At 38.5% G+C, this 26661-nt stretch overlaps 4 protein-coding genes and 1 non-coding gene across 6 annotated transcripts; 3 read left to right on the top strand and 2 right to left on the bottom strand.

Annotated features, from left to right (window-relative positions):
- The first annotated feature begins 2430 nt into the window (after positions 1-2430).
- On the top strand, positions 2431-2512 carry Trnal-aag (transfer RNA leucine (anticodon AAG)). The gene has a single exon. It is a non-coding gene; the product is annotated as a tRNA-Leu (tRNA).
- Positions 2513-2842: 330 nt separating this feature from the next.
- LOC136264130 (xaa-Pro dipeptidase-like) lies at positions 2843-7180 on the bottom strand. 2 transcript variants are annotated; one of them, XM_066058828.1, is made up of 13 exons: positions 7069-7180; positions 6832-7015; positions 5193-5384; positions 5094-5141; positions 4767-4873; positions 4637-4712; positions 4136-4251; positions 3855-4081; positions 3611-3711; positions 3479-3562; positions 3318-3425; positions 3189-3272; positions 2843-3139 (listed from the first exon to the last, which is right to left on the bottom strand). In XM_066058828.1, the coding sequence occupies exons 1-13, from the start codon at positions 7086-7088 to the stop codon at positions 3020-3022; spliced, it is 1467 nt and encodes a 488-aa protein (XP_065914900.1). In that variant the 5' UTR covers positions 7089-7180; the 3' UTR covers positions 2843-3019. The 2 variants fall into 2 exon arrangements, with proteins under 2 accessions (XP_065914900.1, XP_065914901.1); XM_066058829.1 differs by having other exon boundaries at positions 7065-7144.
- Positions 7181-7223: 43 nt separating this feature from the next.
- On the top strand, positions 7224-15425 carry LOC136264129 (xaa-Pro dipeptidase-like). The gene is made up of 13 exons (XM_066058827.1): positions 7224-7377; positions 7449-7632; positions 8247-8438; positions 8490-8537; positions 8905-9011; positions 9276-9351; positions 9404-9519; positions 9578-9804; positions 10910-11010; positions 11056-11139; positions 14146-14253; positions 14301-14384; positions 15171-15425. Exons 1-13 carry the CDS (start codon positions 7361-7363, stop codon positions 15288-15290), a joined length of 1464 nt encoding a protein of 487 aa, XP_065914899.1. The 5' UTR covers positions 7224-7360; the 3' UTR covers positions 15291-15425.
- A 2674-nt stretch (positions 15426-18099) lies between these two features.
- On the bottom strand, positions 18100-24470 carry LOC136264994 (geranylgeranyl transferase type-2 subunit alpha-like). The gene is made up of 13 exons (XM_066059757.1): positions 24357-24470; positions 24201-24311; positions 24034-24158; positions 23710-23897; positions 23473-23664; positions 23339-23422; positions 21665-21952; positions 20737-20782; positions 20596-20684; positions 20240-20368; positions 18809-18885; positions 18558-18759; positions 18100-18402 (listed from the first exon to the last, which is right to left on the bottom strand). Exons 1-13 carry the CDS (start codon positions 24357-24359, stop codon positions 18254-18256), a joined length of 1683 nt encoding a protein of 560 aa, XP_065915829.1. The 5' UTR covers positions 24360-24470; the 3' UTR covers positions 18100-18253.
- On the top strand, positions 24453-26654 carry LOC136264997 (solute carrier family 66 member 2-like). The gene is made up of 4 exons (XM_066059760.1): positions 24453-24715; positions 25358-25497; positions 25866-26082; positions 26370-26654. The coding sequence occupies exons 1-4, from the start codon at positions 24522-24524 to the stop codon at positions 26578-26580; spliced, it is 762 nt and encodes a 253-aa protein (XP_065915832.1). The 5' UTR covers positions 24453-24521; the 3' UTR covers positions 26581-26654.
- Positions 26655-26661: the final 7 nt, after the last annotated feature.

Genomic DNA, 26661 nt, shown 5'->3' with positions numbered 1-26661 from the left:
GTGATGTGGTTAGGAAAACAAATTATTCAAAACAGTAAATGTAACAAGTTTTAATTTTGCGGACTGTCAAAATTAGTTGTCCGTACAGAAGGGTGCAGGGTGAGTTCATGGTGGCACCCCTTCTGAAATCATTTTATACATCCTAAGGATCACTGTACCAAATTTAGTGCTTTAATCCGTCATGTCACGATTAAATCCACAAGGAACCAGACCATTACGGGCATCGGGAAGAAAGTGAAAAATTCGGTTACCTTCACGGCTTGTTACAGATTGTGTGCTCAATTGTATGAGGGCCTGTATAAACTAATACTCTCGAGATAAGGCCTAGTCTCCAAATCTTAGTGATGCAGAATGCAACTGAAGTAATGTAAACAATATACCAACTATATACATACCGAGCTACATGCAGTACACCATAATCACTGACCCTGCTCTAAGTTAGTCTACTTCCCCATACATCATACACGTACTTCTGTACAACAATTCTAATTGTTCTTATGCAGCAGGAAATCATGTTAATGTGTTAAATGTCTGGAATCAATTGATTAATTCTCTTAATTTGCAATTGATTATCATGCACAAGTCATTATGTTCATTTTTAATTGTTGTCATGCATATACAAGAACTGTGAACGTTTCCTATTGAGAGTTATCAAGTAGTGTGGCATACACATTTGGATTACAGATGGCTGACCTGCAAATGGAACCATTTTTTGCAGACATCTTTACTAGTAAAGAATACTGCAATGAGCCAATGACCAGGTGCCTTAGTTATATCAGATATGCTAGTGAACATTAACCCTAATTCGGCCACAGCAAGTGGTCATGGGTACACTAGTATATCTGCAGGTGTACGTAGGCGACCTCCCTTGTTTTCCTACTTTTTTCTATGATCCCTACTTAAAATACATGAGTTCTTCCTTACACTTGTACATATGCAGTGGGGTCAGATATACTATGCTAACTAATTATGCTCCTATAATTACTATATACTGAGTAATTTGATACATATTGTAATTATAAACTTTAATTCAATAGCCATGTGTACAAACCTGAATTTTTCTTCAGCAGTTGTAGCACACCTGTAACCATATTTGAAATTTTACACCCAGTGACCCACTACCTGGTGTATACTTCCCTTGGTAGTTCATCAATCTATCCCTGCATGCAAAGAAAGCTTCTTTACTCTACACATATATGTATATATGCATGGATGTAAGACAACATGATGATACAGTATGTTGTTCCCTCAAAAATTCTTTAACTTTGAAACAAATCTATGGACATTCTGTACAACTAAAAAAAAACAATCTTTGTGATAAATACTAAAACTATCTGCTAAGTTTCATTTCACTTTTATCCAAGTGCACAAAAAGACCTAACTATAATGCTCATACTTACACACATATGTCTTCTAGTAACTTATAGTGATAGATGAGCTTTCTATATTGTTTGTGCTTGCGGTGAGCAAGAAAGCATTTATGGCCATTAAAGTTGCGAATACTTGCCGTCCAATAGCTTTGTGTCAATACTGATATTCATGATATGGATGTATAGTTACTATATGTATACATAGAAAATTGCAAGTTGACAGTACTGGGATTCAAACCCATGCCATCAAAAGTGACTGGTGCCTTAACCCATGCCAGCACTGCTAGATCATTTGGCCATCCTGTCTCATACTGGAAGTTAATACTGTACTCCACATGTGTGCACCTATATTATTATGCATTAACTCTATACTTGGTATGACCACTAACCCTTTATCCTGGTGTGAGTTCAGTTACTATTGAGCTTTTTTGATGCTGAAATCTGAATCATTCCAGGCTGTTTGTTTAGGGTAACCTATGTAATATGTATATGCCAATAGTGTGTAGCTACACAGCCAAGAGCATACAAATGCTCACGTGCTCCTATGCCATAACAGAAACAGTGTCTTTGCAACTGTTGTAAGCTACAGATGTGTTATAACTATTATTATTATTGACATACAGTGAACCTCTCTTAACAAACTCCCCGAATTAAGGACACAATAGAAAAATCCTATATAGGACAAAAATTCCCAACAATTTTAGTTAATACGTTTTTACCTCTGAAAGAGGAAAACCTCTTCATTACAGCAAAAGTGGCCTGGGGGTCCCAAAATGTCCGTAATAGAGAGGTTCCACTGTAACCAAGTGTATTTCATGACAATCTACTCTAACATATAAAACGAATACTGGGAACAATAAGTGCTCTAGTAGCATACTCTAACATAAAACTTCTATTGAAATGCACAAAAGATAATGACATTTTACTATGTTTTTGATAGCCCAAGAATGTCAATGATGTACGTTGTGGCATCTCTGTTGTTCGTCCATTGTGACAGGTCAAACTCACTTATTATAACTTAGCTATAGATATGTACATATAACTTACAAGTTACTGTGAAGACAGGATGGCCGAGCGGTCTAAGGCGCTGGTTTAAGGCACCAGTCACTTTGGTGGCGTGGGTTCAAATCCCACTCCTGTCAACTTCTTTTTTTTATTAATACATTGTTGATACACAAAAGACAAGAACAAAACACTGACAGGAGCGCATGGGGTTCAAACTCACACTACTGGCATATTACAAAATGTCTATAACTAAAAAAGAAACACAGCAGTTTCCTATAACATCAGGACAAAAAAAAATTGTTTAAAACTAAACAGAAAAGTGACATAGTTTCTTCGTATATTGCTACACAAATGCAACAATTATATGGTCAATATTGTTAGGTGGTTCAAACCATACAGCTAGTAAATTCTGGTCCATTACAATTGCAGAGAAGCAGGCTATTTTCAATGAGAAACTTACACAAATGGATAGTTTAAACTTGAATGCTAAACTATTTACAAGTCATCCAAATTTCACATATCTAACAGCTAAAACATTAGATGTAGAGCAAAGGAAAAGTGTCCATTATCTGACAACAGTTTTTGATAAGTGCCTTGGACAGTTTGATCAATTTAAAGACACAATAATCTAATTCTTATAGTCATCAAGTGACCATTTTCACTCCTAACTTCATCCAGGCCTCAATCTCCTCCACAGTACGAGGAACATCTGTTAGTAGGTCACACCCAGTAGCTGTGATCACTACATCATCTTCAATACGTACCTGCATGAAGAACACAGATAACTTACACACCTTCAAACTTATCCCTTACCCCACCAAAGTTCCAGAATCTTTCTAGCACCTCCTTGTTAACAAAACAACTCTGAGCAGGATTAGCTAACATTGCCTCTAATAGCTATGGTATTTGTATGCGTAACTGTACAAAAAGGTATCAACTTACTGATTCCATAAAATAAATCCCTGGTTCAATTGTAAGACACATTCCCTCCTTCAGCACCCTTGTAGTTCTAAGACATTTTAGACCTGGCTGGGTAGGACGTTCTGTACCCTGACATAAAATGGGGTGTATACCTAACTCAACAATACTACCACACCCTTTACCTCAGGATACCCACCAACATCATGTACATCACAACCAATAAGATGTCCAATACTATGTGGGAAGAACACAACACCCAAGTTGACCTACAAGTAGCAGGTACAACAGTATTATAAACAAAATGTACAACTTACCTTCATCATCTCCTCAATGTCTCCATGAAGTAGACCACATTTCTTGAGCTCCTCCAGTTGAACTTGCAGAGCCAGTTTGTGCATCTCCAGCCACTTAACTCCTAGAATAGTAGTACAGCCAAGTTTACTCAGTGCTTCATATATGGCAACAGCTGCTGCTGCTGCTGCTGTTGCTGCTGCTACTGTTGAAATATATTGCTCTACTATAGAGGAGGGAGACCAGTTGCAGCAAGACAGAGATCACCTGGTTTAATAGCAGCCATTACAGCTCTGTTAGCCTTCAGTACAGCATTGTAGATGATCTTCTGATCTTTAGTGAACTTTCCATTGGCAGGAAATGAGCAGGTAATATCAGATGTATAACAGCAGTATTCTCCTCCCATATCAAACAAACACATGTCACCATCCCTTATTGTCTTGTCATTGGGGGCTCCAGCATGTCCATAGTATATGATAGTAGAGTTGTGCCCACTAGAAAAGATCACATTTCTACTGTGTGTTCTATTAGAGTGTTTTAGCACACACCTGCCACATACACAAGGGTAGGAGACATGCCGACAGCCGCCACGAGAGTAGCACAAGTGTTGAAAAAAACTCTCTAATTCATATTCCTTCATTCCAGGCTTGACAGTACGCATCACCTAGACAGAAACACAAACTTATAACAGTAGAAACTCCATGCAACTAACTGTTATATTAAAGTATATAACTTATATATATTATCTCAAAACTTGAAGGGACTCTAGCCTCTTCTCTTCAGCAGAGTCTTCTCCCTTTGGATGGTTGGGCATCATACAATGATTCACTTTAAGCTAATGGATTGGATTCATTCTACTGAAGTAGCAAAGCAAAATTCCAGTGGGGAACCATTCAACCTAAAGCCCTAACTAATAACTAAGAGCAACAAGCTGATATGTACCTTTTGGTAAAACTAGTGTATAAATGACAAGTAACATAGGGATCCAAGCAATTGATGAGTGCACATCAGCAACAAACTGTTAACAGGTTGACGTTACCTACTCTCACCTCTTTATGAGCCATACTGCTAATCTTATTAGTATATCTCATCACTTCAATCTCATATGGAGACTTTATGACACGACTAAATGTCACAACTGGAGCTAACACCAGAATAGTGAGATAATAAGTTACTGACCTTTCTGCTATCCTGGGATGAAGGAACTCATTGTCTACAGTGAACTTGGAGATGCCATCAAAGTGAGCTTCACAACTGAAGTGACCACTGTCTGTGTTCAGACCATGCTGTGTAACACAAGAGGACAAATGTACTGACACAAAAGAGTTCACAGAGTTAAAAAAACAAAACATGCACATGTTGTATATAATAATATTGGGTGTTTGCATGGTGTAGATATTAGAAATGTACTATACTGAAACTGGACATATATTTCCTATTAAGTCATGGACTTACACCTTACACTCAGATGCCCAGGTTAAAGTATACCTCACACTAGACACTTACCAGAGTCAGCAGTACTGATGGTTTTAGTGACTCCAGTACACTGGATATCTATAGTGAACAACAAAACTTTATACCACAATCAATACCTCATCTACCTACCTCATCAGTGTAGCAAACTTGGTCCACCTGGTACTTCTTCTTAAAGTGTTCTGGAGGATGAATAGATCCCATCCAGACGGCATATTCTGGTGGCAGACGAGGAACAAACAAAATTGATTTTCCTGTGTCTACTTCAACAGCTCCAAAACAGTCTGCCTCTAACACACCAAATGTCCAATGAAAATAAGACTCCTATAGTTAAACGGAAAAGTACAGTCAAACCTCTCTCATCTGACACCTGTGTAATCCAGTCTAATCCAACCAAAATGTCATTTACCAACACTTTCGTATAGAAAACAACCTCTGTAATCTGACACCTCTGTACTCCATAATCCAACACAAAGTTAAATTCTCTCCTAGACTTGAAAATACATTGTTTTCGACCTTTGTAATCCAACAGAATAATAGCAGCATTAAAAACAATCACAGAAAATTATTCTTAAGCAACATTGGTTGACAATAATTTTAAAAAAGCTATAATACTTGCAAATTCTAAAATTAATTCATGTTAAAAACCTTGTGTGATCCGTTTTACCGGTAATTTACTGCATAATCTGAAATAATTCTAGATATTGTACAATGTTGGATTATACAGAGGTGACTTGACAATCCAACAACCTCCTTAATCCAGCAAAATTTATGGCTCCCATTGAGTGTCGGATTAGAGAGTTTGACCGCACAAAACACACCAGTAGCAAAAAATTAGTCTACTACAGATCATTTATGGTCTAACAAATTTGGTCTGCTAATAATTTCTGCCATGCATCAAGCAATCTTGATCTTGCTCAGCTCTTCCTACAACTCTGTAGAAATAAATCAGTCCTTTGAGCTATAGCATATGGGACTTCTCTTGGAGCTCCTGTACCATAACTATCCTATTGATGATTCCTTAAACTATATTGACTTTCCTTTTCGATAGTAAAGTTGCGATCAATCATATACCTAGTCTCACGTGGCCAGACCACTACTTCCAGTATAAGCACCCATAAAAGTTTCTTTTTTTTTGAGTAGGCACTTATAATTTTAATCAATAAGCACTGTGCTGAGAAAAAGCAGTCTGGCCATGTAAGACCACTCACTGCAACACTGAAGCATCTAGGAAAAGAATCCTGAACAATAGAGAGCTTGCATATGAAACACAGGCTTAATAACAGTTGCTAGGTCAGCCATGTGTGAGGACAAAATACGTGCTACAGCTGTTCTCAATGGTTTAGCGAAGTACAGGACATGTTCATTGGGTTAGTCACTTGTATAAACTAGGATAGCTGTAGTCAAAATCCCACAAAGCGCTATAATTCATGAGAAATCTACCGAAAATTAATATTGCGCTTGTACTAGTTTTGATATTTGTGTATAACCTTATCCAGCGTCTAACAGTGATATTTGTTGTGCGTAGCTTGTGGTGGCAAAACCAAGAACATTTGTCACAATTAGTCCCATTGAAATTTGCCCTCAACTATGGCTGAGTAGCAACAGTTGTCAAGTAATTTTTGTACGCGCATTTTGTATGCAAGTTCTCTTTTCTGCACATTGACACCCACACACGCACGCACGCGCACACGCACTACACCGAGCCGCACACAGATGATTACACAATCCGTAGACGTGTATAACCTATGCACAATCACACACAGTTCACCTGTCTAAACACTTCATCAGTGTCAGTACAATATCGTTGTTGTTGTTCTCCACCTTGTAACACCACTACTGCTCCCTTTGGACACTGTTCCTCCTTCAACTTACTGCACAATCGTTCACGGTTGACTGCAAACAGTTTCAGAGGTACCTTGTGAGTATCCCCTCCAAGGTGAAGACATGGCAGCCTACAGTAACAGATTTTTGTTTTATGCCAGTATGTGAAAGATAACGAACTCACGCAGCATCCTCAGCCTCCATTATACAGACCTAGGTACGCTCAGAAGATTGGTCACGTGTGGCCAGACCCTTTCCGCGCAGCCGCTTATCGATTGGAAATTATAAGCGCCGCGCCGCGCTTATAATTTCCAATCGATAAGCGGTTGCGCGGAAAGGGTCTGGCCACGCGAGACTAGTCAGTCACGGGGGTGGAAGTCTGTGGTCTAAACCTGCACGAGCTAAGTTAAACGCACAGGTGCTTTATATTAAGTGCTAGCGCGTTAAGAGTGCCAGAAGTTGTTTTGAGAGAAAGCATGGCATCCAGTGACCAGTGAGTTTAATACGAGGTTTAGTATATATTCTTGGTGTACTACGCTACTCATGAAACCCTTCCCAATGTAGGCCGCCATGTCTTCACCTTGGAGGGGATACTCATAAGATACCTCTGAAACTGTTTGCAGTCAACCGAGAACGATTGTGCAGTAAGTTGAAGGAGGAGCAGTGTCCACAGGGAGCAGTAGTGGTGTTACAAGGTGGAGAACAACAACAACGGTATTGTACTGACACTGATGAAGTGTTTAGACAGGTGAACTGTTTGTGTAGGTATGTTTGTGTGTCGGTGACATATGCACTATGGGAGCCAGGGAAAGTTTCATGCAGTACATTCATCCAGTAATAAATTATCCAGTGATTCAGCCTGTCCGATATATAGACAACAAAGTACTGACATGTAAAGTTCAATGGTTATCATTGCATCGATCCTCATAACTTTTCCCATCTCCAACAAAGTAGCTGCTAGGACAAACTATGCTTTAGGAAAACACATTTTCCTAAGTAGCAAACATTGCATCACCACTTCACTGGCTGAATTATTGCAAATTAGACTCCTTACATCTTCTCACCACATATAGACATAACAGAATTGTATGTCTTCAAAGTTCTATCAACATAGTCATCAAAACATCATGATCTCAAAAGTGATGACTCCAATGTCCAGTCAAAATATTCCAGTGCTGATCAGTGTAAAGCAGTGGGATTATATATGTGCTAGGACCCTCAATGCATTTTCACAATACATTGCATTCTTTATGCTATGAATTGCAGCTTCTCTGCAGATGGGCTTTACTTGCCATGTAGCTACAATCCAAAAGATATGTGCCTCAACAACTTGAGTTCATCTGTATGGTTCAATGTTTGTAGGAGTCATATTTCCATTGGACATTTGGTGTGTTAGAGGCAGACTGTTTTGGAGCTGTTGAAGTAGACACAGGAAAATCAATTTTGTTTGTTCCTCGTCTGCCACCAGAATATGCAGTCTGGATGGGATCTATTCATCCTCCAGAACACTTTAAGAAGAAGTACCAGGTGGACCAAGTCCACTACACTGATGAGGTAGGTAGATGAGGAATTGATTGTGGTATAAAGTTTTGTTGTTCACTATAGATATCCAGTGTACTGGAGTCACTAAAACCATCAGTACTACTGACTCTGGTAAGTGTAACAATGGGATGCGTGTACTGACAAATTAATTTTATTTTGGCTTGTCACCTGAGTGTGTAGTGATAGTATACCATTTTTATCCATTAGTGTCGTGCTTAATGAACACATATGGCCTTAAAATGTCAGCAGTTTCACCCTCCCTAGTTGGGACCTGGACTCCTAAAACTGGCTTATAAACTCTGGCAGCAGTTAATAGTACAAGTGACTCTTGCATGCTTTGTAAGACTATGATACCATATGTATGTTATAAAATCAACTTTTGATGTGACAGCTACACCTGTAAAACACCAACGTCGTGTGTGTTACTCTCTGAAGTATTTTGTATTTGTCAGTACATTTGTCCTCTTATGTTACACAGCATGGTCTGAACACAGACAGTGGTCACTTTACTCGTGAAGCTCACTTTGATGGCATCTCCAAGTTCACTGTGGACAACAAGTTCCTTCATCCCAGGATAGCAGAATGGTCAGTAACAATATCATTCTGGTCTTAACATTGAATTTACACTATTGTCTAGCCTGGTTATACACCTTAGCCGTGTGGCAGTCACTAACAGAAATATCGTAGTCAGCTGTGTTTGATTAGTCGGTTTAGTTTTTTGACATCAAATATGACTATGCCTGACTTGTGACCATTGCTTGAGATACCTTTTGTGCCTACCAGTTCAACAATAGCCTGTATTCATTGGGATACTGTGAATATGGTGTTAGCTTAGTTGTATCATTTCAGTCGTGTCATAAAGACTCCTTATGAAGTTGAAGTGATAAGGTATGCTAACAAGATCAGCAGTGTGGCTCACAAAGAGGTGAGGTTGTTATCCATTGTTATGTCATAGATTACAAGTGGGTATCTCCTAGGTGATGCGTACTATCAAGCCTGGAATGAAGGAGTATGAATTAGAGAGTTACTTTCGACATGTTTGCTATTCTCGAGGTGGATGCCGTCACGTTTCATACACATGCATTTGTGCAAGGTGAGTGACTTTAAAACACTCTAATAGAACATTCAGTAGAATATACTGATCCTTCTAGTGGTTGCAACTCTTCTGTGCTACACTATGGACATGCTGGAGCTCCCAATGACAAGACAATCAGGGATGGTGACATGTGTTTGTTTGATATGGGAGGAGAATACTGCTGTTATACCTCTGATATTACCTGCTCATTTCCTGTCAATGGAAAGTTCACTGAAGATCAGAAGATCATCTACAATGCTGTACTGAAGGCTAGCAGGGCTGTGTTGGCTGCTGCTAAGCCAGGTAACCGTAAATGCACTCTTATGGTAAAGCTGTTTGAGTAGGAATGCTCCCTGATTGGTACAGCACTCCCACTAGCATGCTGTATGTACTAGGCAACTAGCTAGCTGAAGCTCTACACAGGTATATAGTAGGAATGAAAGAAGAAATGCTTGGGGGAGGGAATTGGAGATGTCTTAGCTGCTTTTCTACGAAGATTTAAAAATCCTTGCTTAGACCACATAAACTTTATTACTATTTGTCATCCCCGCCCACATCACTATTTTTCTTACCACATCAAGGATTTTTTGTATCACTGATGGCTGACAGCACCTTTTTAAGTTAGTAACTAGCTTAGAGGTGCACCGATACAGAAATTTTCAAATATACCGATAACAGATATATTGGCTGCAAAATTACTGATTCCAATATCTGAACATAAAAAGGTTTTCAGTATTGACACTCAAAAAGCTTAAAAGGTGGTCAATAAAACTTCTGTAAAGAAATAAAGAAGAATTGTGAAAAGGTAATATATGATAAAAAGGTATGTAAAAAAAAAAAGAAAATAAATTGAACCCTGGTCATCATGAAAACCATAACTTGAGACTTATTTAAGCATTGTGCTGCCAACTCAACCATAAGAAGCTTTGGACAATTATAGTACTTATACTTATGTGTAATACCTGCTCATATCTGCAAAAAAAGCCAACTTTTCACTGATACTGATATAGACCTTATTCATTTAGAACAGTAAGCGCCCTCTGATGTCACATGAAGCCATACAAGGGTCCACATTGGCGAACGACTCCTTTGCAACGGGTTATAAGCGCTACGAAATTAATTCAGTGAATAAGGCCTATTGATATTTATGCACCTCTAAACTAACTAGAGTAGTCTAAGAAAACTACGTCATTTTAGCTAGCTAATTTGGCTATCTAGTTAATATAAAATAAATATCTACCCTCCTGCATTGCTATTTTGAGTATTGAAGTCTGGGTGAGAAACTAAAATTAAACCTTACGTGTGTTATCCCTGATGTGTGGTGGATAACCAAGTGTGTTGTTGTTATAGTAATTAGTATGGAAACTCCAGCAGGAATAATTATTTATATTGGTTTGTCTGCTATTAGAAACTGAGTGGGTGGAAATGCACAAACTGGCTGAACGAGTTGAACTGGAAGAACTGGTAAAATGTGGTCTACTTCATGGAGACATTGAAGAGATGATGAAAGTGAGATAATGTAATTCTCATGCTGTTTACCAGTGTGTTATTCAGGTCAACATGGGTGCTGTGTTTATGCCACATGGTCTGGGACATTTCCTTGGCTGTGACACGCATGATGTTGGTGGTTATCCTGAGGTACTTGAATGTGTAGTGTAGTCTTACGTTGTCAGACTGCTTTTGTCAAACACGACGGTAGTACTGTCCTCCACCCCTCAAAGTGAAGCATGTACCACCATCGTAGAAATATTATGCAGGACAAAAATCACCTTTACAGAATACCCCGTCTTGCTCCATTCAATATCAAACAATTATAGAAATGTTAAGTTGGATTAGAGATCAAAGAAAGAATAAGTAGGTTATAGATGGGATTTAACATCCACTAGTATATCTGCAAGTATAGGCAACCTTCCTTGTTTCACCACTTTTTGGATATTCTTTTAAATAACATAATTATGACAAACGAACCAGCATATACCGCAGTGAAAGAAAGAATGGTGCCAGAATGCCATAAAGCATCAGAACGCGCATCCCAACAATCAATTTTATAACAGAAGGAAGATGGCCATTATGCTTTGTTTTCAGCCATGCTCTGCCCGTTACACAGCATTACATACAAAGAACGGAACAAGAAGTGTCTCTGCAATCCATCTAACTACGGAAAATACAGGCAATGAGCATAATAGTCATGTGGGGGGTTGTGACCGCTGTATTAGAGTATCCCAATGTCCCTAAAGTACTACCCAGTAGATTTAAGCTAGGGGTGTGGTACACCACCTTGTTTTCTATGGAGCTAGATCATTGAGGGGCGTTGCCTCAGCACCGAATGGTAGAGGTGTGATAGCATGTTCTGATTGTTTAAGGAGGTACAGGCCATTGCAATCATTTTGTAAGCCAAGCTTAGCCAATACTTTAAGGAAAGTGTCAATACAGAAAATTAATGCCTCGGCATGGTTTCCTGGCATGAAGAAGACAACCATTTAGTTGAAGATGAAAGAATGGCAAAGCACAGAAAGCAGACATTTGTTGGAGCCACAAAAGGCACATCCTACCAGTGAGTCTGTCATTGTGGTGTAAAATGGTGGCCATGCACTGTTTCGTTTGGCTCTAACCTTGCAACTGTGGTCAGTGAGGCAGGCAGGTGGGCTGGCAGACTAAATAATTATGCTAGGTTTTGACATTTTAAAACTAAACTATATCTGGCCACCTTAGATGTTTTCTTGTTTTTAATGCAGTATGGTAGTACTGTATATTAGGGATCATGAAGAAATGGACAGCCAAGCCAAAAAAATATCTTCAGACCAATGCCAACCCCCTCCAAAAAGTTTGTGGAATTTTTTTTTAATTCTACTGTATTTAACAGAATTTTTATGCTGACTGACTAACTAACTACCTGATGCCTCCTGCCAAGCATAACTCAGCAATGGATAAAGCTACGGGATTGATTTCTTCACTGTTCAATGTCGCTTTGTCCCGAAATGCTGTTTTGTTAATCGCAGTATGTACAATACATGCATCATGGATTTGCCTTTATCTTTCTTTCTGTTCCTGTTCTTTTTGCTGACAACACAAAGTGTTGATTCGCGATAGCACGATGTGGCTTCCCTGTGGCTGTGTTGTATTTTATAGTATCAAAAAAAGTTAATAAAAATGTAATAAAAATTATTACTTGGGTATTTTTAGCTTTATAAAGATAGCATTGAAAACATGCCAATTAGAGGGATTGTCCCACGTTGCTACAATCCCAAGTAAGGATTTTCCCACATTACTACAATGCCAAGTAGGGATTTTCCCACATTACTACAATGCCAAGTAGGGATTTTCCCACATTACTACAATGCCAAGTAGGGATTTTCCCACATTACTACAATGCCAAGTAGGGATTTTCCCACATAGCTACCATCTACTCTTGTTTCAATTAGTGTTCCACCGATAATCGGATCGGTATCGTATCGGAGCCGATATTGGGCTTTTCGTATCGATCGGTATCGGTTATTCAGGTATTCCGATACCGATTAATAGCCACTCGCGCCAATCGTCATAACCATAACTATCATCATAAATCCTATGCTAGCAAAACATGAGGTATAACAAGTTGGAAATAGTGTTGAGTATTATTCTAGCATAAAAGGTGCAGGAATTGCTTTGCTAAACATCAAGTAACTGCTACTTACTATGTTTGCATGAAAAAGATCGAAATACTCTAATAGAACAGTCACTGCACAATAATATATTCTACTAGAACAGTCACACATAGCCAGCTTGAGATGATTGTAAATTGTATAGCAATTATCGGTATCGGAATCTGTATCGGTGAAAATTTGCTTCTAGGTATCGGTATCGGATCGGTAGTTATTTTTCTGTATCGGTGGAACCCTAGTTTCAATACTTTTTATATCTGGATCCCTACTTATTGTTGAATTAATAGTTTTTAAAGCACTTGCGTGGGCAAATATCAAACAAATAAGAGTGCTGTTATTTTCATACAGTACTGAAAGGAAAATACAACACTGTTGATCTTGTGTGTAGCATTTTAAATCGTCAGAAGTAGCCAAAACGATGCTATGTATCTGTTTGTGTTACGATCAAAACTTGTACTATATAGACACTTACCAATTGTCTGTTGACTGAAAATCGATGCAATGCGTGTCAACAAAATGAATACTCCGAACAAAGATGACTGGAAAGCACTTTATACCAGTTAAAGCACCGCCATGCTTGTGCAATATGAAAAAATAGCACTTTGCTCGAGCCCAATACAGCACTCAACTTCACCTCATGCTGTATTAGTCTCTCATTGCTATTTTTTTTCCATTTTGCACTCACGGTGGAGCTTTAACTAGCATTCATTATACTAGTTACTACTTTATGAGATGATTTCTGTGAACCCTTTGTGAATTTTGCTGAGTGCTAAATATTTTCTCCACTGTCCTTACAAAGGTACAGTTTAACTAGGCAAGGGTTTAATGGGTTGGCCAGCTGAGTGTGCTTTTTGCATTCCAACACCAGCTCAGGTGTGTATTATGAAAATGCCATAAAATTAACCACTTGGTTTATGTCATGTCCACGCACAAAGAAAAGGTAGTCTGACAACACAATACTGTGTTATGTACATTGTTGACCTCATTTCCTTGTACTGTGTAGGGTGTTGAACGTCCTACTGTACCTGGCCTGAAAAGCCTTAGAACTGCTCGAGTGCTTAAAGAAGGCATGTGCCTTACAATTGAACCAGGACTGTACTTTGCGGATGCAGTAAGTTTAACATCATTCAGAACACATTACATGTTGTGTTACCATAGGTACTGGACACAATGTTAGCTAATCCTGCTCAGAACTGTTTTGTTAATAGAGATGTGCTGGAACGATTCCGAAACTTTGGAGGGGTAAGGACTCGTTTGTAGGAATGTAGAATACTTGATATGTGTGCGTGTGTGGGAATTAAGGCATAAGCTTTTAGGGCTAAGGCATTAATGTAGACCAAGATCATGATGCTATAATATAACAGTCAGAAATTCTAATATATAACAGTCATTCAGTGAATATGTGACTGTCTTGAATGGTCTGTTTTTGCTGGTTGCTTTCGGTAGCTGCATGTGGCTGTAAAGCTCCATGGTATTAAATATAGACCTGTGCTGTAAATTTCCTTTTAGATTTGATACCTGAATGGCCCATAATTTGGCCCAATTCATTCCTCTTTCATTTTGCTAGCAACCCCTTGCCCTCCCCACCACTCCTATTGAAGCTCACCTGATACTGTCAACATTGAGTTTAAAATTGTCTAAAGTAGCAGGAAACTTAGCTGTTGGGTACAGTGGAAGGTAAGAAATTGACATAAAATTTGTTTACAATTAACTTCAACCATTGGTAAGCTACAATTATTGATAACTGCATTTCTCGATACTTATAAATTAGCAATAAGACCAGTTTTCCAGATCGGGTCAAATATATTACATGTGCTCTAATGCAGTTGATCAGCACAATCATGAATAATATGTATTAGCCAACCAGCTAGACCGAATGTAAGCATTCTAGCACACCAGTTAACAGACAAAGGATATGGGCTTTATTTTTGAGTACAACAAGTATTTCTATTACGCGTAATATGTAATAATTAGGACACTGCTTGTAGAGTATTGGGATCTAGTCATGCAACTTGTTGTATTTTTCAGGTACGTATTGAAGATGATGTGATGATCACAGCTACTGGGTGTGACCTACTAACAGATGTCCCTCGTACTGTGGAGGAGATTGAGGCCTGGATGCAAAAAGGAGTGAAAGTTGTACTTTGAAGTCACAGAACGGAAGTGCTAAACTTTGCTTGTCTGGTAATTTCATGTTTTTGTATTTGGACTGAACAGAATGTGACAATCTGCACAATTTTTAGTACAAATTGTGTGCACAATTAATCAGAGTGAATTTTGTGATGTTTGGTGCCTAATGAAATGACTTATATTTGTGACCATAGATAATATATACCTCCGGAGGTATATATTATCTATGTTGTGACATACAAGTGTAAATAACTCATTCTACAGTGGGTTAACTTAAAGGTGCATGTGCGCCACAAGTAAAGTTATCCATGGTAACAAGGTTTTAAGTAGTGTTCTACTTGTTCAGTTGAGAAAAGTGACTGGCACTGATCTTTAAAGGATATTAAAGATAAATTATATCCTGTATTCCTTGTAGTTCACTTTGGTGGTCACCACTAAACCATCAATGGCTTACTTCCTCCACATCATTATGCTATCTGTCCATTCAGCTTAGCATTTCAGAAGCTCATAAGCACTGAATATCACTGATGGGCCTCTGAAACTGACTGTTCAGCCGGTGGCCAACATTGGCCCAGTTATGTCCTTTTGTGTGTATTAAAGTTGCTGACAATCCAAAATTGATATTTTGCATCTTTAGTTAATGTCTTTGTGGGACTGATTGTTTCAGACACTAAGAGAGGTACATCTCCTGTTGGTATGTCAACAGCTACTCACCATGGCTTCTGTTTCCATGGTGATGGTCTTTAATTTGGCCAACATCAGTAAGCTCTTCTGATAAGCAGTATTTGACAAAGGACCAACTTCTCCTGGGAATTCAGAATGCATCACCCTTTGGAAATGTTTTAGCATCACCAAACAATTATTGTAGGCATGTAGTAATATCCCTTATGATTTCTAAAGTGTATGTGGGCACATGTATACCTTAAAAGTATCTAGTTCTTGACTGGTATTCTCACATATTGAAATCCACATGTGGTACTAAATGAAGGGTCTGCTAGGGACAAATCATTCTCTGGACTAACACGTCTTCAATATCCAACAATTCTCTTGAGCAGCAGTTAATATCTCATTATGGTGCACCAACACGTAATACATAGTCTTATGCACAGCTAAGAGCAGTCACGTAAATAAATAATGCAGTCGGGTGTATCTGATAACAGCAAAGCTTGCACTTAACTTCACAGCTATTCTTAGTGTAAGAAGTGTTGCTCAGTACAGCCTTGACTAACACTATAACAAGGCCCAAAAGAAGCTCACACAACAGAATCCAAAAAAAATTATTAAGGTGTAGGGTGGCTGGCGATTTGTGGAATACAGGCTTATTAAGGCCATTCCAAGTCATACCTTAGTTTCTGGTCATTCCCTAGCCAACACTAGAAAGGATACGGATGGTCAGGACTATAAACTCTCAGCAAAAGTTATGACAAACTTGTAGAACTAGTTCAAAATGCTTTTGTAACACTAATGTAGTGAGGGTTAATGGGTGTCAAGAGGTTGACTGCTATTAGAGCATTAACGTTCCCTTCCAAACATCTGCCATTGAATTAGCCATACCCATAACTCCAATAATTATTAGAACAGTCAGGTATATGTGCTGCACCTTACTAAAACGTTTTTGACTACTGCAGATTTGTCCTTTGATAATGCTTCTGTTACCAGTAACCAAAGTAACTTTAGTATGTAGCATAACCACTAGCCTAATAGCACATCAGATAGGCCAGCCATAGCTTTAACTTTCCAAACAATTCAAATGTGGTCCAGTCCTCTAATGATTATGAACACTTGTACGGAAAGCTGGTGACAATGCGCTCAAACTTCACTTTTCCAAGACTAAAATTGTATGGTCCTAGATTGGCAAGTGGCAAGCCTTAGTTAAAACATCAACTTTCCCATATGATCACTGAACAACACTAGCCTGGAGTGCACTCAATGACTCAAAACTTTTATAGTATTGAATAGAAGGCTGGAAACACATAGCGAGTTAGGGCTTCATTAGAATGAAGAGTTTCTGAGATGTGTTAATAGGTTTAACATTTTGGACCATTTGAACTGCTTAGCTTATAAATTAATAATATTTTTCCAACATAGCTAATGAGAGAAAGCAACAGTAGCTACATGAGCAGATCTTGTTTCAAGGCAGTGTAGCTAGCTAGCCAGCCACCAACAATTTTCCTTGTGCACTATAGCATAATTACTTATGATGTAACAATGTTGGTTAATACACGAAATCAACATGAATTGGTTGAGCAAATAATAAATACTGCATAGTGTGTTGTCACAGCACGGTAGGCCTGCGTCAAATATGCCAGCATAATAAAAAGCATAAATAGATATTTTAACTCCACACAATTGGCTAAAGATGATCTTCTTTGTATAATAGGCTGGAGTGCTATGCCAGCATAATGCTAGCATACTAGGTGGATACTTCAAACTATGGGTCAGTTTATAGTGAAATACTCTAATAGAGCATTCACTGATTAAAACGTTCCAAGATAATTGTAAGAAATGTTGCTAACCTAGGAGCATAATGGGAAATTGATATCACAGTATTTATTATGGCTTGAAACAATCTTGGACTTCCTGAGTACCCACATAATTATACTAGCTACACACCGTACCACTACTTCTATAAAATATTTGATAAGCAAGTTAGCCGATTATGGGTGTTGTCCTTCAGTGCCCTATAGCCTTTCCTTCTACTAACAAGTCTGACTTTATCCAATGGCCTGCAAGTCTTTTTTATGAAATTGTTAAAGTAAAGGAAGGTTCATTCAAATTCCCCTTCCCCAGTTATGGGCTGAGATGTTAATTAATGAATAACCATTGATAAAAGTTGAAACGTGTACAGATATTTAAATGCTGATAAAACATTGTTGTACATGGCAACTGGCAAGCTACATTATAGGAAATCTTACCTAAACCCTTAGTTAGCACTGCTCATAAATACTGACTAATAAAATCAATACAACTATATACCACAACTACACTATGTTGGAGCCATCCAAGTGTTTCAATTGTGGGAGGTGTTGCATCACATGATCTTTGAAGCCATCCAACTGTGTTACAGGATTTCCTGCCACATTTAGTTCTTGTATGGCTGCACCTTTTAATGTGGACAAGTCAGATATTCCTAAGGAGAACGTTAAGGAACAAGTTCAGGATTAAAATCTTTGTGTAGTAACCACCTCATGGGTAAGACCACCTCATTATAGTGACCATAAGAGTCCACCTCACCATATAAAACTGGTAGACCTATAAATAAAGTTTGTAACCTATCAAGGATACGATTATTCTTGGCTGACAACAATCGCAGCTTGAGTAGTTTCGTAATATCTGCTTGAACTTTGTTGACCTCATTATTGTCCAAGATTAACTCCACCAGACACTTCAAATAGTGCACATCATGTACCAATGTTAACTGGTTACCAGACACATCCAACACTGTGAGGTGACACATTAACTCTGTATGGTACACCTTCGTCAGTGACTGTTTGGAATATAAAGTAAATGAGACACACGTTTTCTAGTATACTCACTTTATTAGACAAATTCAGTTTTCTAGTTTGACTGGTGTATGATTCTCTTAGTGAACACTCCACCACTTGTCTGCTTACTGTAATGTACAAACGTGTTAGTGACAAGTGAAACGCACTAGATACTCTAATAGAGCAGTCACACAAGTGATTGTTCTATTAGAGTACTCAGCCTTTTGTTTCAGCATAATTTTTAGTAGCACTACACTGCAAGTACCATATAGGGGGAAGTTTCGATGGGCAAAACTTTTGTGGGTTTAGTATAGCAGCATAGCCCCCAAAATTGGCAATATTGTGCACTTTTTCATAAAGCCATGAAACTTTCCACATAAATAGTAGTCCTCATGACATGTATTTTTAGATATATAGTGCCATCGCTGATTTGACCTTTGGTGACCTTTACGGCAATTTTTGTACAGAAAATTGATCATATTTGTCTTTAACTCCCTGAGGCAGTAATTAACATGTCAAAACATGGTACCAAACAAAAGATCTTGCTGATAGAAACAACTTGGTTTTTATTTGAAGTCAATAGGTGATTTCATTACAAAGTTATGATCATTTTTATTAGCTGCAAAATTTGATATATTTACCTGCCCTCGAGGTGTGAATTACCTGTGGGCAGATAATTATGTCAAATTTTGCAGCTAATAAATATGATCATAACTTTGTAATGAAATCACCTATTGACTTCAAATAAAAACCAAGTTGTTTCTATCAGCAAGATCTTTTGTTTGGTACCATGTTTTAACAAGTTAATTACTGCCTCAGGGAGTTAAAGACAAAAATGATCGATTTTCTATACAAAAATGGCCGTAAAGGTCACCAAAGGTCAAATCAGCAATGGCACTATATCTAAAAATACATGTATTGAGGACTACTATTTATGTGGAAAGTTTTATGGCTTTATGAAAAAGTGAACGATTTTTGGTTGTGCCGCTATACTATTTGTCAAAAACTCCATGCAAATGCTATTGCTAGCTGTGAAGAGTATCTGTCCGGATTGGTGGACATGTGAAATAGTCAACAACATGCAGCAGCCCAGCTTTTTTCGTGAGCCACGCCCACTTATTGAGAAATGTGCATTGTTTATTATGTGCATGGCTAAACACTTTGAGTGGGCGTTGCCATACTTTCATCCATCGCAAATAAATTTGTTTGCCCTCTATCACGATACTTTCGCCCATTGAAACTTTCTCCCTATATGGTCATTTTTCCCCAACCATTCCTCATTCTTAAATCCACCCATCACTTACCCATCACTAACCCTAACCCTATTGAAAACACATTATCACAGAAGCTGGAGTGAAATTTATCAAACAATAATCACCAAAGGCATCTTTGACTGGACACTATCATGCCAATACAATTTTAACACTAGACATAAGTGTATTTATAGTGGTACCACACAATAAGTTGTTATGGTATACTTACAGAGGTCTGCATAGTAACCATGACGATAAGGATCAACTTCACTAAGTGATGCAAACAGTTTCACAATATCCTCATGATGTTTGACTGGGTCAACACATTGCTTCAATAACAATGTTGTCAGAATACACCCTACAGCATGGAGGTATTATCAATGGCTGAATGGCTGAGAGAAACACACACACACACGCACGCACGCACGCACGCACGCACGCACACACGCACGCACGCACGCACACACACACATGCTACACAACCACACACATGCTACACAACCACACACATGCTACACAACCACACACATGCTACACAACCACACACATGCTACACAACCACACACATGCTACACAACCACACACATTTATTTGTTGGTTCCAGTTCCAATAGTTGCTCACATGACTTCAACTCAGACTCCAAGATGGAGCTGGTAGCAACAGTGTTATATGACCTACCAGGTACCGCTAGTAATACTAATACTTTATTATGTTAGATGAACTAACTGGCAAATCTCAGCAGCTGTAGACAACCAATATGCATCTTGACTTCCTGTAAAAAGATAATATGTCAGGTTGTTAATTTTCTTTCTAATATTTTGCACCTGCAATTAACCATACATTACAATTTTCACACTGCACCACGCCCCAGAGGCAGTATGGCACTGATTGACTTGTAAATCCTTTGTATAATTTGGTCACACTTACAAGAAGTGTGCCACATAATGTGCAGTGTTTGTTTCTTAGCTACAGAAGTCATAGAAAGTGTTGAATGGCCAAAGGAAGGACTCTTGAGTGGTGTGATACATGGATCTATAATTCTTACATTAAAATACTAGGTTGGGACAGAAGCGCCGGGATTCAATGGGTACTAACTTTTCTCTGAGATCATGAGATGTTTCATGATACCGGCCTCCTCAGACCAAAGTCTGGTACATGTAGGCTGGCTACACTATACCGTATAGTATAATTTCTGGTAGAAACAAAGAGATAACAGTTTCTTTTTAAACATATATATATTTTGGGGAAGTGCATTAGTGTACAAAGTTAGAGGAACAACTTAGTCACCATTTGTACAGTGTAGACAGCTTAGCAGTATTGTAGAGATGATACTGCACCTTTGTGTTAAATTAATATAAACAGCTGCCTATATCCAACACCCTTGATACATACGGTCCTATTTCCTGTAATGAAAAAGCACAGCCCAGCATCTATCTGGACATTTATTTCTTATCTCGTGGCAATGATGGTGATACAATCAATTAACATACAGCACAATTAGGAATCTTTGCTTGCACCAGTGTTACTGTGAATCAGGCGTGTCTACGTATTTAGACTTTATTATAATACACATCTCCAGTTAGTCCCCATACAGTGTATCTCTATGAAAAACCAACCCCCTTGCGTGTGCAGTGAGTTAAATACAGTAACTCACCAGACTCCAGTTCTAATGTCACACACTGTTGATCACGTTTTAACTCAATCTTCACACTATTGTCACTGGTAACCTTATCACCAAGGAGACACACCCACATATTTGCTGGCTTGTCATTGGCTGTTTCTCCGGCGGACATGCTCCAAGCAGGATCAGAAAGTGGGGAATCCCCAACCTTGATGCTCACATGAACACAATCTGATAAACACACCGCTCTATTGAAAGTGACCACAAGAGTGGGTGGGGCTCTACTAGCAACAATTGTATTGATCATCAGTGGACAAGACTCTGCAATAAGATAATAAAAATATTACTATTGTAAGTGTTATCCCATTAGGGAGGGACCTGATAAAGCAGGGAGTGAAATCAATACTTTAAGGTCCACTGAAATAGAAAATTCACTTGCCATTTTATTGAATAAATAGGTTGTTTGTATCATGAAATACACAAAAACAATTTTAAAAAATTCTATTATGTTGCTATGAGATATTATGCCACAGAGTCTAGTTGCATCACATTGTGACGTAAGACAAAGAACCGGAAGTATTGTTATTACACACTTTACAATGGGAAAGGTAGATAAAAAGTGTAAGCATAATGTGCAGGTGGCAATAGCAAGTTCTCCTTTTGAACTGTGTTGTGTTCCAAGATTACTGGAACATTCTGCTGGATAACAATAGCGGAGTTGTTGCCTACCAGTAGTGCTTCGTGCTATCGATGCTCACGCTTCATTATGCTTCTCTGAAGTAAGATTAGTTTGGTTTGTTTACAAACTGGCAGGGACAATACCTCGTGCATACCTTGCCAGTGGCACCATCACAATTGTTTTCCCTCGCGTTTTTCTATGGAGCTCCATCCGCTGTGTTGGACCCTTAAATGTATTCAAAACATCCAAGAAATAAACTTAGACTTGCTTCATCCACTGTACTGTTGAGTTACAGTCCCTTTAACAGATGTTCTTGAGTGTTCTTAACCACAAAACCAGTGTAAATTCACTAACTATCTCCTGTAGGTTTGTAACTGGCTGCAGTACAAGTTCTTACAGGGTTTCAAGTTGTTATGGTAGTGAACTAAATTGAATTTACCTGTACATGGACCGCGACATGGACACTTCTGGCACCTCATGCATACTAAAGTTTCTTTGTCTGATGTGATATGATGCAATATAATTGACTAACCACAATACACTAAAATGTGTTATATCTACTAAACAAAACAAAATCTGACTAAATCACATGCACCAACCTATCCCACTAGTAGCAAGGATTGATAATAGCCAAAGTGTATTTACCATTTCAGTGGACTTTTAATAACTGTGAAAAATTTCCAGCAGTGGTGATCCTCCAGCAACAACATACAGTGTAGCTAAGCTACAGGGTCTGGTACCTCCTCTGTGTTCAACATAAGGGACAACATTGGCTTCAGAGAGTTTAATTGTAAGAGCAGTCCCTTGCATCTTTTAAGTCTAAATTTCTTAAGCAAGTAACTGCATTAGCAGCTTAGTACACAAATGACACATCTGGAATAGCCAATTTAAACAAATAACCTTTCATCATGTGATCCACAGGTTTCACAGTATCAATTATTCCAAAAAAAGCTTCTTGTCACAATATAGCTTATTTTTTTAATCAAAGGGGCAATAGTTGTTGTAATGACACACACTTGTTAACTTACCTCTTCCAAGCAGCCACCGATGATATAGCCATGCACTCTGGTCACTAGGATCAGTAAAGAAAGCATTCTGAACTAACTCGTATTCTACAATACCAAAACCCACAATCAAATATACACTAGGGTAATATTTATACCTTCAGCTAAGGCAGTTTCACTGACTTCCTGGTTATCCCCCGGGTGTATCCGAGGCAATAACTTGCTCCGATAATGCCAAGCCGAGTAATTGGAGAAATTGGCTTCAATTTTCTGTGAGGTGAACTGGAATTCCTCGTCGGCTGACAAGTTAGCCTTTGCTGCAACATATCTCCGATAGTCCCAGCAGTGAACTGTTAAAATAAATAAAGTGATTATATTGCAACTGATCAACTTACAATTTCTCTCATCATATTTCAGGAATTGGTCACACAATTTTTTCTCCATCAGCCAGTCAGGGGTAGGGCTGGCTTCCATAGCCCAACAGCGATGGTGCCACACACTATATGATTTTGGGTTAACCCTCAAACAGTTATCTAAAAATCGAAGCTCTGAATCCAGGATGACTTGTATGTTTTCTGGCTCCCTGGAAAAAAATATTATGAGGCCGTATTACAATGAAAAACATCTCAATTGTATGCCTACAAGTAATGTGTGAGTGTGTGTCTGTGTGTGTGTGTGATGTGTTGTGTGTGTGCGTGTACGTGTACGCTATGTCTTACATTGATTTCATTTTCTCTATGAAAATTTCTCTGCGGTAATTCCATAATGTGGTTATCTCCGGGTTTGGGGTGAGGACCTTCTCCGTTAACTTTAGTGCTTCATTGTCATACTCTCCGGATTCTCTCTACACAGAATATTTGTTACCAATGCTTAGTGGCTTCAGTACCTTCTTGTAAATTTTGCTGGTTAAATCTCTGTACAGCTGAACTTTCGCGGCTCTCTCTTTTCTCTTCGCTTCCTCTTGTTCTTCAGTCGTTCTAACTTTTACTCTCCCGTGCTACAGTGCTTTTAATCACAGTGTTGTAACTGATAAACTACCTACCATGGCTCAAATACTGAAGCAACGTGGTCTCGTACAAGCAAACGACCTCTTTCTGTGATTTCGCGAATTAACGAGATAATTGTATGTAGTTTGGGAACTATTTTCCATATTTCGTGAATTACCAGATACTTAGGTTTGACAGTCATCTCTGAGATACGAGGTGATATGGGTAGCAACGATTTTGTCAGTATAGTGGAGACGTTAATAATATGGGTGGCTATTTCGGCTATGGTACTCGGCGGGGTGGTGCCGTATATCCCGCAATATCGGAAGATTTGGCGGAGCAAGGACGCTCAAGGGTTTTCCACGTTCGTGTGCCTCGTCCTACTAATAGCCAATATACTGAGGATATTGTTTTGGTGAGAGGACTAGCGTACATACACACACATACATACCCTTGCTCTAAATTAATATTGTGTATTGTGGTTTCCACGTGTTTCTCACACTCGATCACACTAAGCCAAGCACACGTGTACCATACTGCATCTGGAACCCCTCGCTTTGTGACCATGCCAATGTCCTTATTAGAGAGGTGTGTAAGGTGTCCCTCAGGGGTCTAAAGACATGTACAATAGTACAAATGAGACTTCCACAGTACATAATTAAGTGTATGAGCGTATATACACAACTATTTCATAAAAGCAGATATTGATCTACATGTTGGAAACAACTCTTGTCTTGTATAGTATGTGATTGCAATAAAAGCTTTACAGAATTACAAGAGGCTACACTAGCAACCTGTGTGAAGGTATACTGTTAAAGAGCCATTAATTAATGATAGAAAGCTCGCTAATTGCCCATGCATCAAGTAGGGCTACCAGTTACAAATACCAATATTGACTTTTGTTCAGAGAAACCAATATTTACATTGGGAATTCAAACAATACCAATAGTTGGGTTCCCAATATACATCTTGGTTTCCTGTATTACTGGATCTACACACCACAGGCACACACACACACACACACGCATTACATACACACTTGGTTTGTCTCATCCAGGTATGTCAAGAGGTTTGAGTGGCCTTTACTAGTTCAGAGTGTGATCATGATAGTAGCCATGTTAATGTTGCTTCATCTTTGTGTCCACGTTGACCATGAGAAGGAGAAGACCATCACAGTTACTCATCGTAGGTTCCTAGGTGAGGAGTACGAACTGTAGTAGTACGTGTGATTGTATTGAAAATTCAAATTGAATTTGAAGCTTACTTTGGTTGTGTGTCACCAAACATCTTGTAATCTCAGCTCCTACAGTGTAAATAGGTGGGGCGATAATATCTGATCCCATAAATTTATCAGTAGCTTAAAAACTTGTTAGTTAACAATTTTGCTTGTAGCCTGCTAAATCCCTCCATCAAAGTTGGTACTATACAGTACAAATCTTCTAAGTGCAGTGGGTCTCATGGTAGCTTAGTGTCTTTAATGTAACCTCAAAATATATCGTAGAAATCTTTCCCCATGAAATTTATTTTAAGGACTTATACAACTGCTTGTGTTTCTTCCATTGCAGATTTTAATTTGCAACATTTTTGGAACTGGACTCAGTTTCGTGATTACTGTCAGTTCATATTGTGTATCAGTGTGTTAGGGTTTGCTGCGACATATTTATTAAAAAAAGTCACTGTCTTCATTGAGTTGCTCGGGTTTGCCTCCCTCATGACCGAGGCCATGTTAGGAGTACCACAATTCTGGAAGAACTTTCAGAACAAGTCAGTACAAGGCATGAGGTAAGTAAATAGATAGTGTGTGACATGAAAATGTCATATCTCTTCAAAGTAAAGTGACTTGATTGCATGAGTACACTCTAGTGTGTTTGCAATGGAACCATAAGAGTTACTATAAGAGTTACTCCAAAATCTCTGCAACCAAAAAAACACATTGCATAGCAGTCTTGTTCCATTCATTTCAAACTCTGAAATAGGATATTTCTTAGTCCCAAATTTAAATATGTAGTTCCAATGTTTGATGGATTGCAGTTTATTTCGTCAATTATACTGTTTCTTTGTAATTTTAGCTTTATGATGATAGTATGCTGGACATCAGGTGATCTATTCAAGACTGGTTATTTCTTATTGAGAGAGGCACCGATGCAATTCTGGATGTGTGGTACAATTCAGGTGATGGTGGATGTCGCCATCTTGATACAGATATTTATGTACCGAAATCACCAACCACCCACCCCATCACATCATGGAACTTTCTTTAATAAGATTAGTGTAACATAAAATTAATTTGTTTATTTTATTAGCAGCAAATTTTGTACAATAGAACTCTTAATTAATCCGTTTAGTTAATAAGCGCGGGCG

Source organism: Dysidea avara, chromosome 8 (genome assembly GCF_963678975.1).
Source record: "Dysidea avara chromosome 8, odDysAvar1.4, whole genome shotgun sequence".
NCBI classification, from domain to species: domain Eukaryota; kingdom Metazoa; phylum Porifera; class Demospongiae; order Dictyoceratida; family Dysideidae; genus Dysidea; species Dysidea avara.
The sequence above is the reverse complement of the archived record's forward strand: the minus strand, read 5'-3'. Positions and strand labels throughout refer to the sequence as shown.

Bases quoted from the DNA above. Each gene is read 5' to 3' on its own strand.
- LOC136264130 (XM_066058828.1), bottom strand. From the start codon at position 7,088: ATGGAGGCTGAGGATGCTGC. The intron at 4,252-4,636 runs GTGAGAGTAGGT...GTTTCTGTCTAG, and splicing joins GCAGTATGGCTCATAAAGAG to GTGATGCGTACTGTCAAGCC. The intron at 3,712-3,854 runs GTGATCTCTGTC...CTACTATTCTAG, and splicing joins AATGGCTGCTATTAAACCAG to GAGTTAAGTGGCTGGAGATG.
- LOC136264129 (XM_066058827.1), top strand. The intron at 8,439-8,489 runs GTAGGTAGATGA...TGTTCACTATAG, and splicing joins AAGTCCACTACACTGATGAG to ATATCCAGTGTACTGGAGTC. The intron at 14,385-15,170 runs GTAAGGACTCGT...TGTATTTTTCAG, and splicing joins GATTCCGAAACTTTGGAGGG to GTACGTATTGAAGATGATGT.
- LOC136264997 (XM_066059760.1), top strand. From the start codon at position 24,522: ATGGGTAGCAACGATTTTGTCAGTATAGTGGAGACGTTAATAATATGG. The intron at 24,716-25,357 runs GTGAGAGGACTA...TGTCTCATCCAG, and splicing joins ATACTGAGGATATTGTTTTG to GTATGTCAAGAGGTTTGAGT. The intron at 25,498-25,865 runs GTGAGGAGTACG...CTTCCATTGCAG, and splicing joins TACTCATCGTAGGTTCCTAG to ATTTTAATTTGCAACATTTT.
- LOC136264994 (XM_066059757.1), bottom strand. The intron at 24,159-24,200 runs GTACTGAAGCCA...TATTCTGTGTAG, and splicing joins CCAGCAAAATTTACAAGAAG to AGAGAATCCGGAGAGTATGA. The intron at 21,953-23,338 runs GTAAGTTAACAA...ATCTTATTGCAG, and splicing joins TCGGTGGCTGCTTGGAAGAG to AGTCTTGTCCACTGATGATC.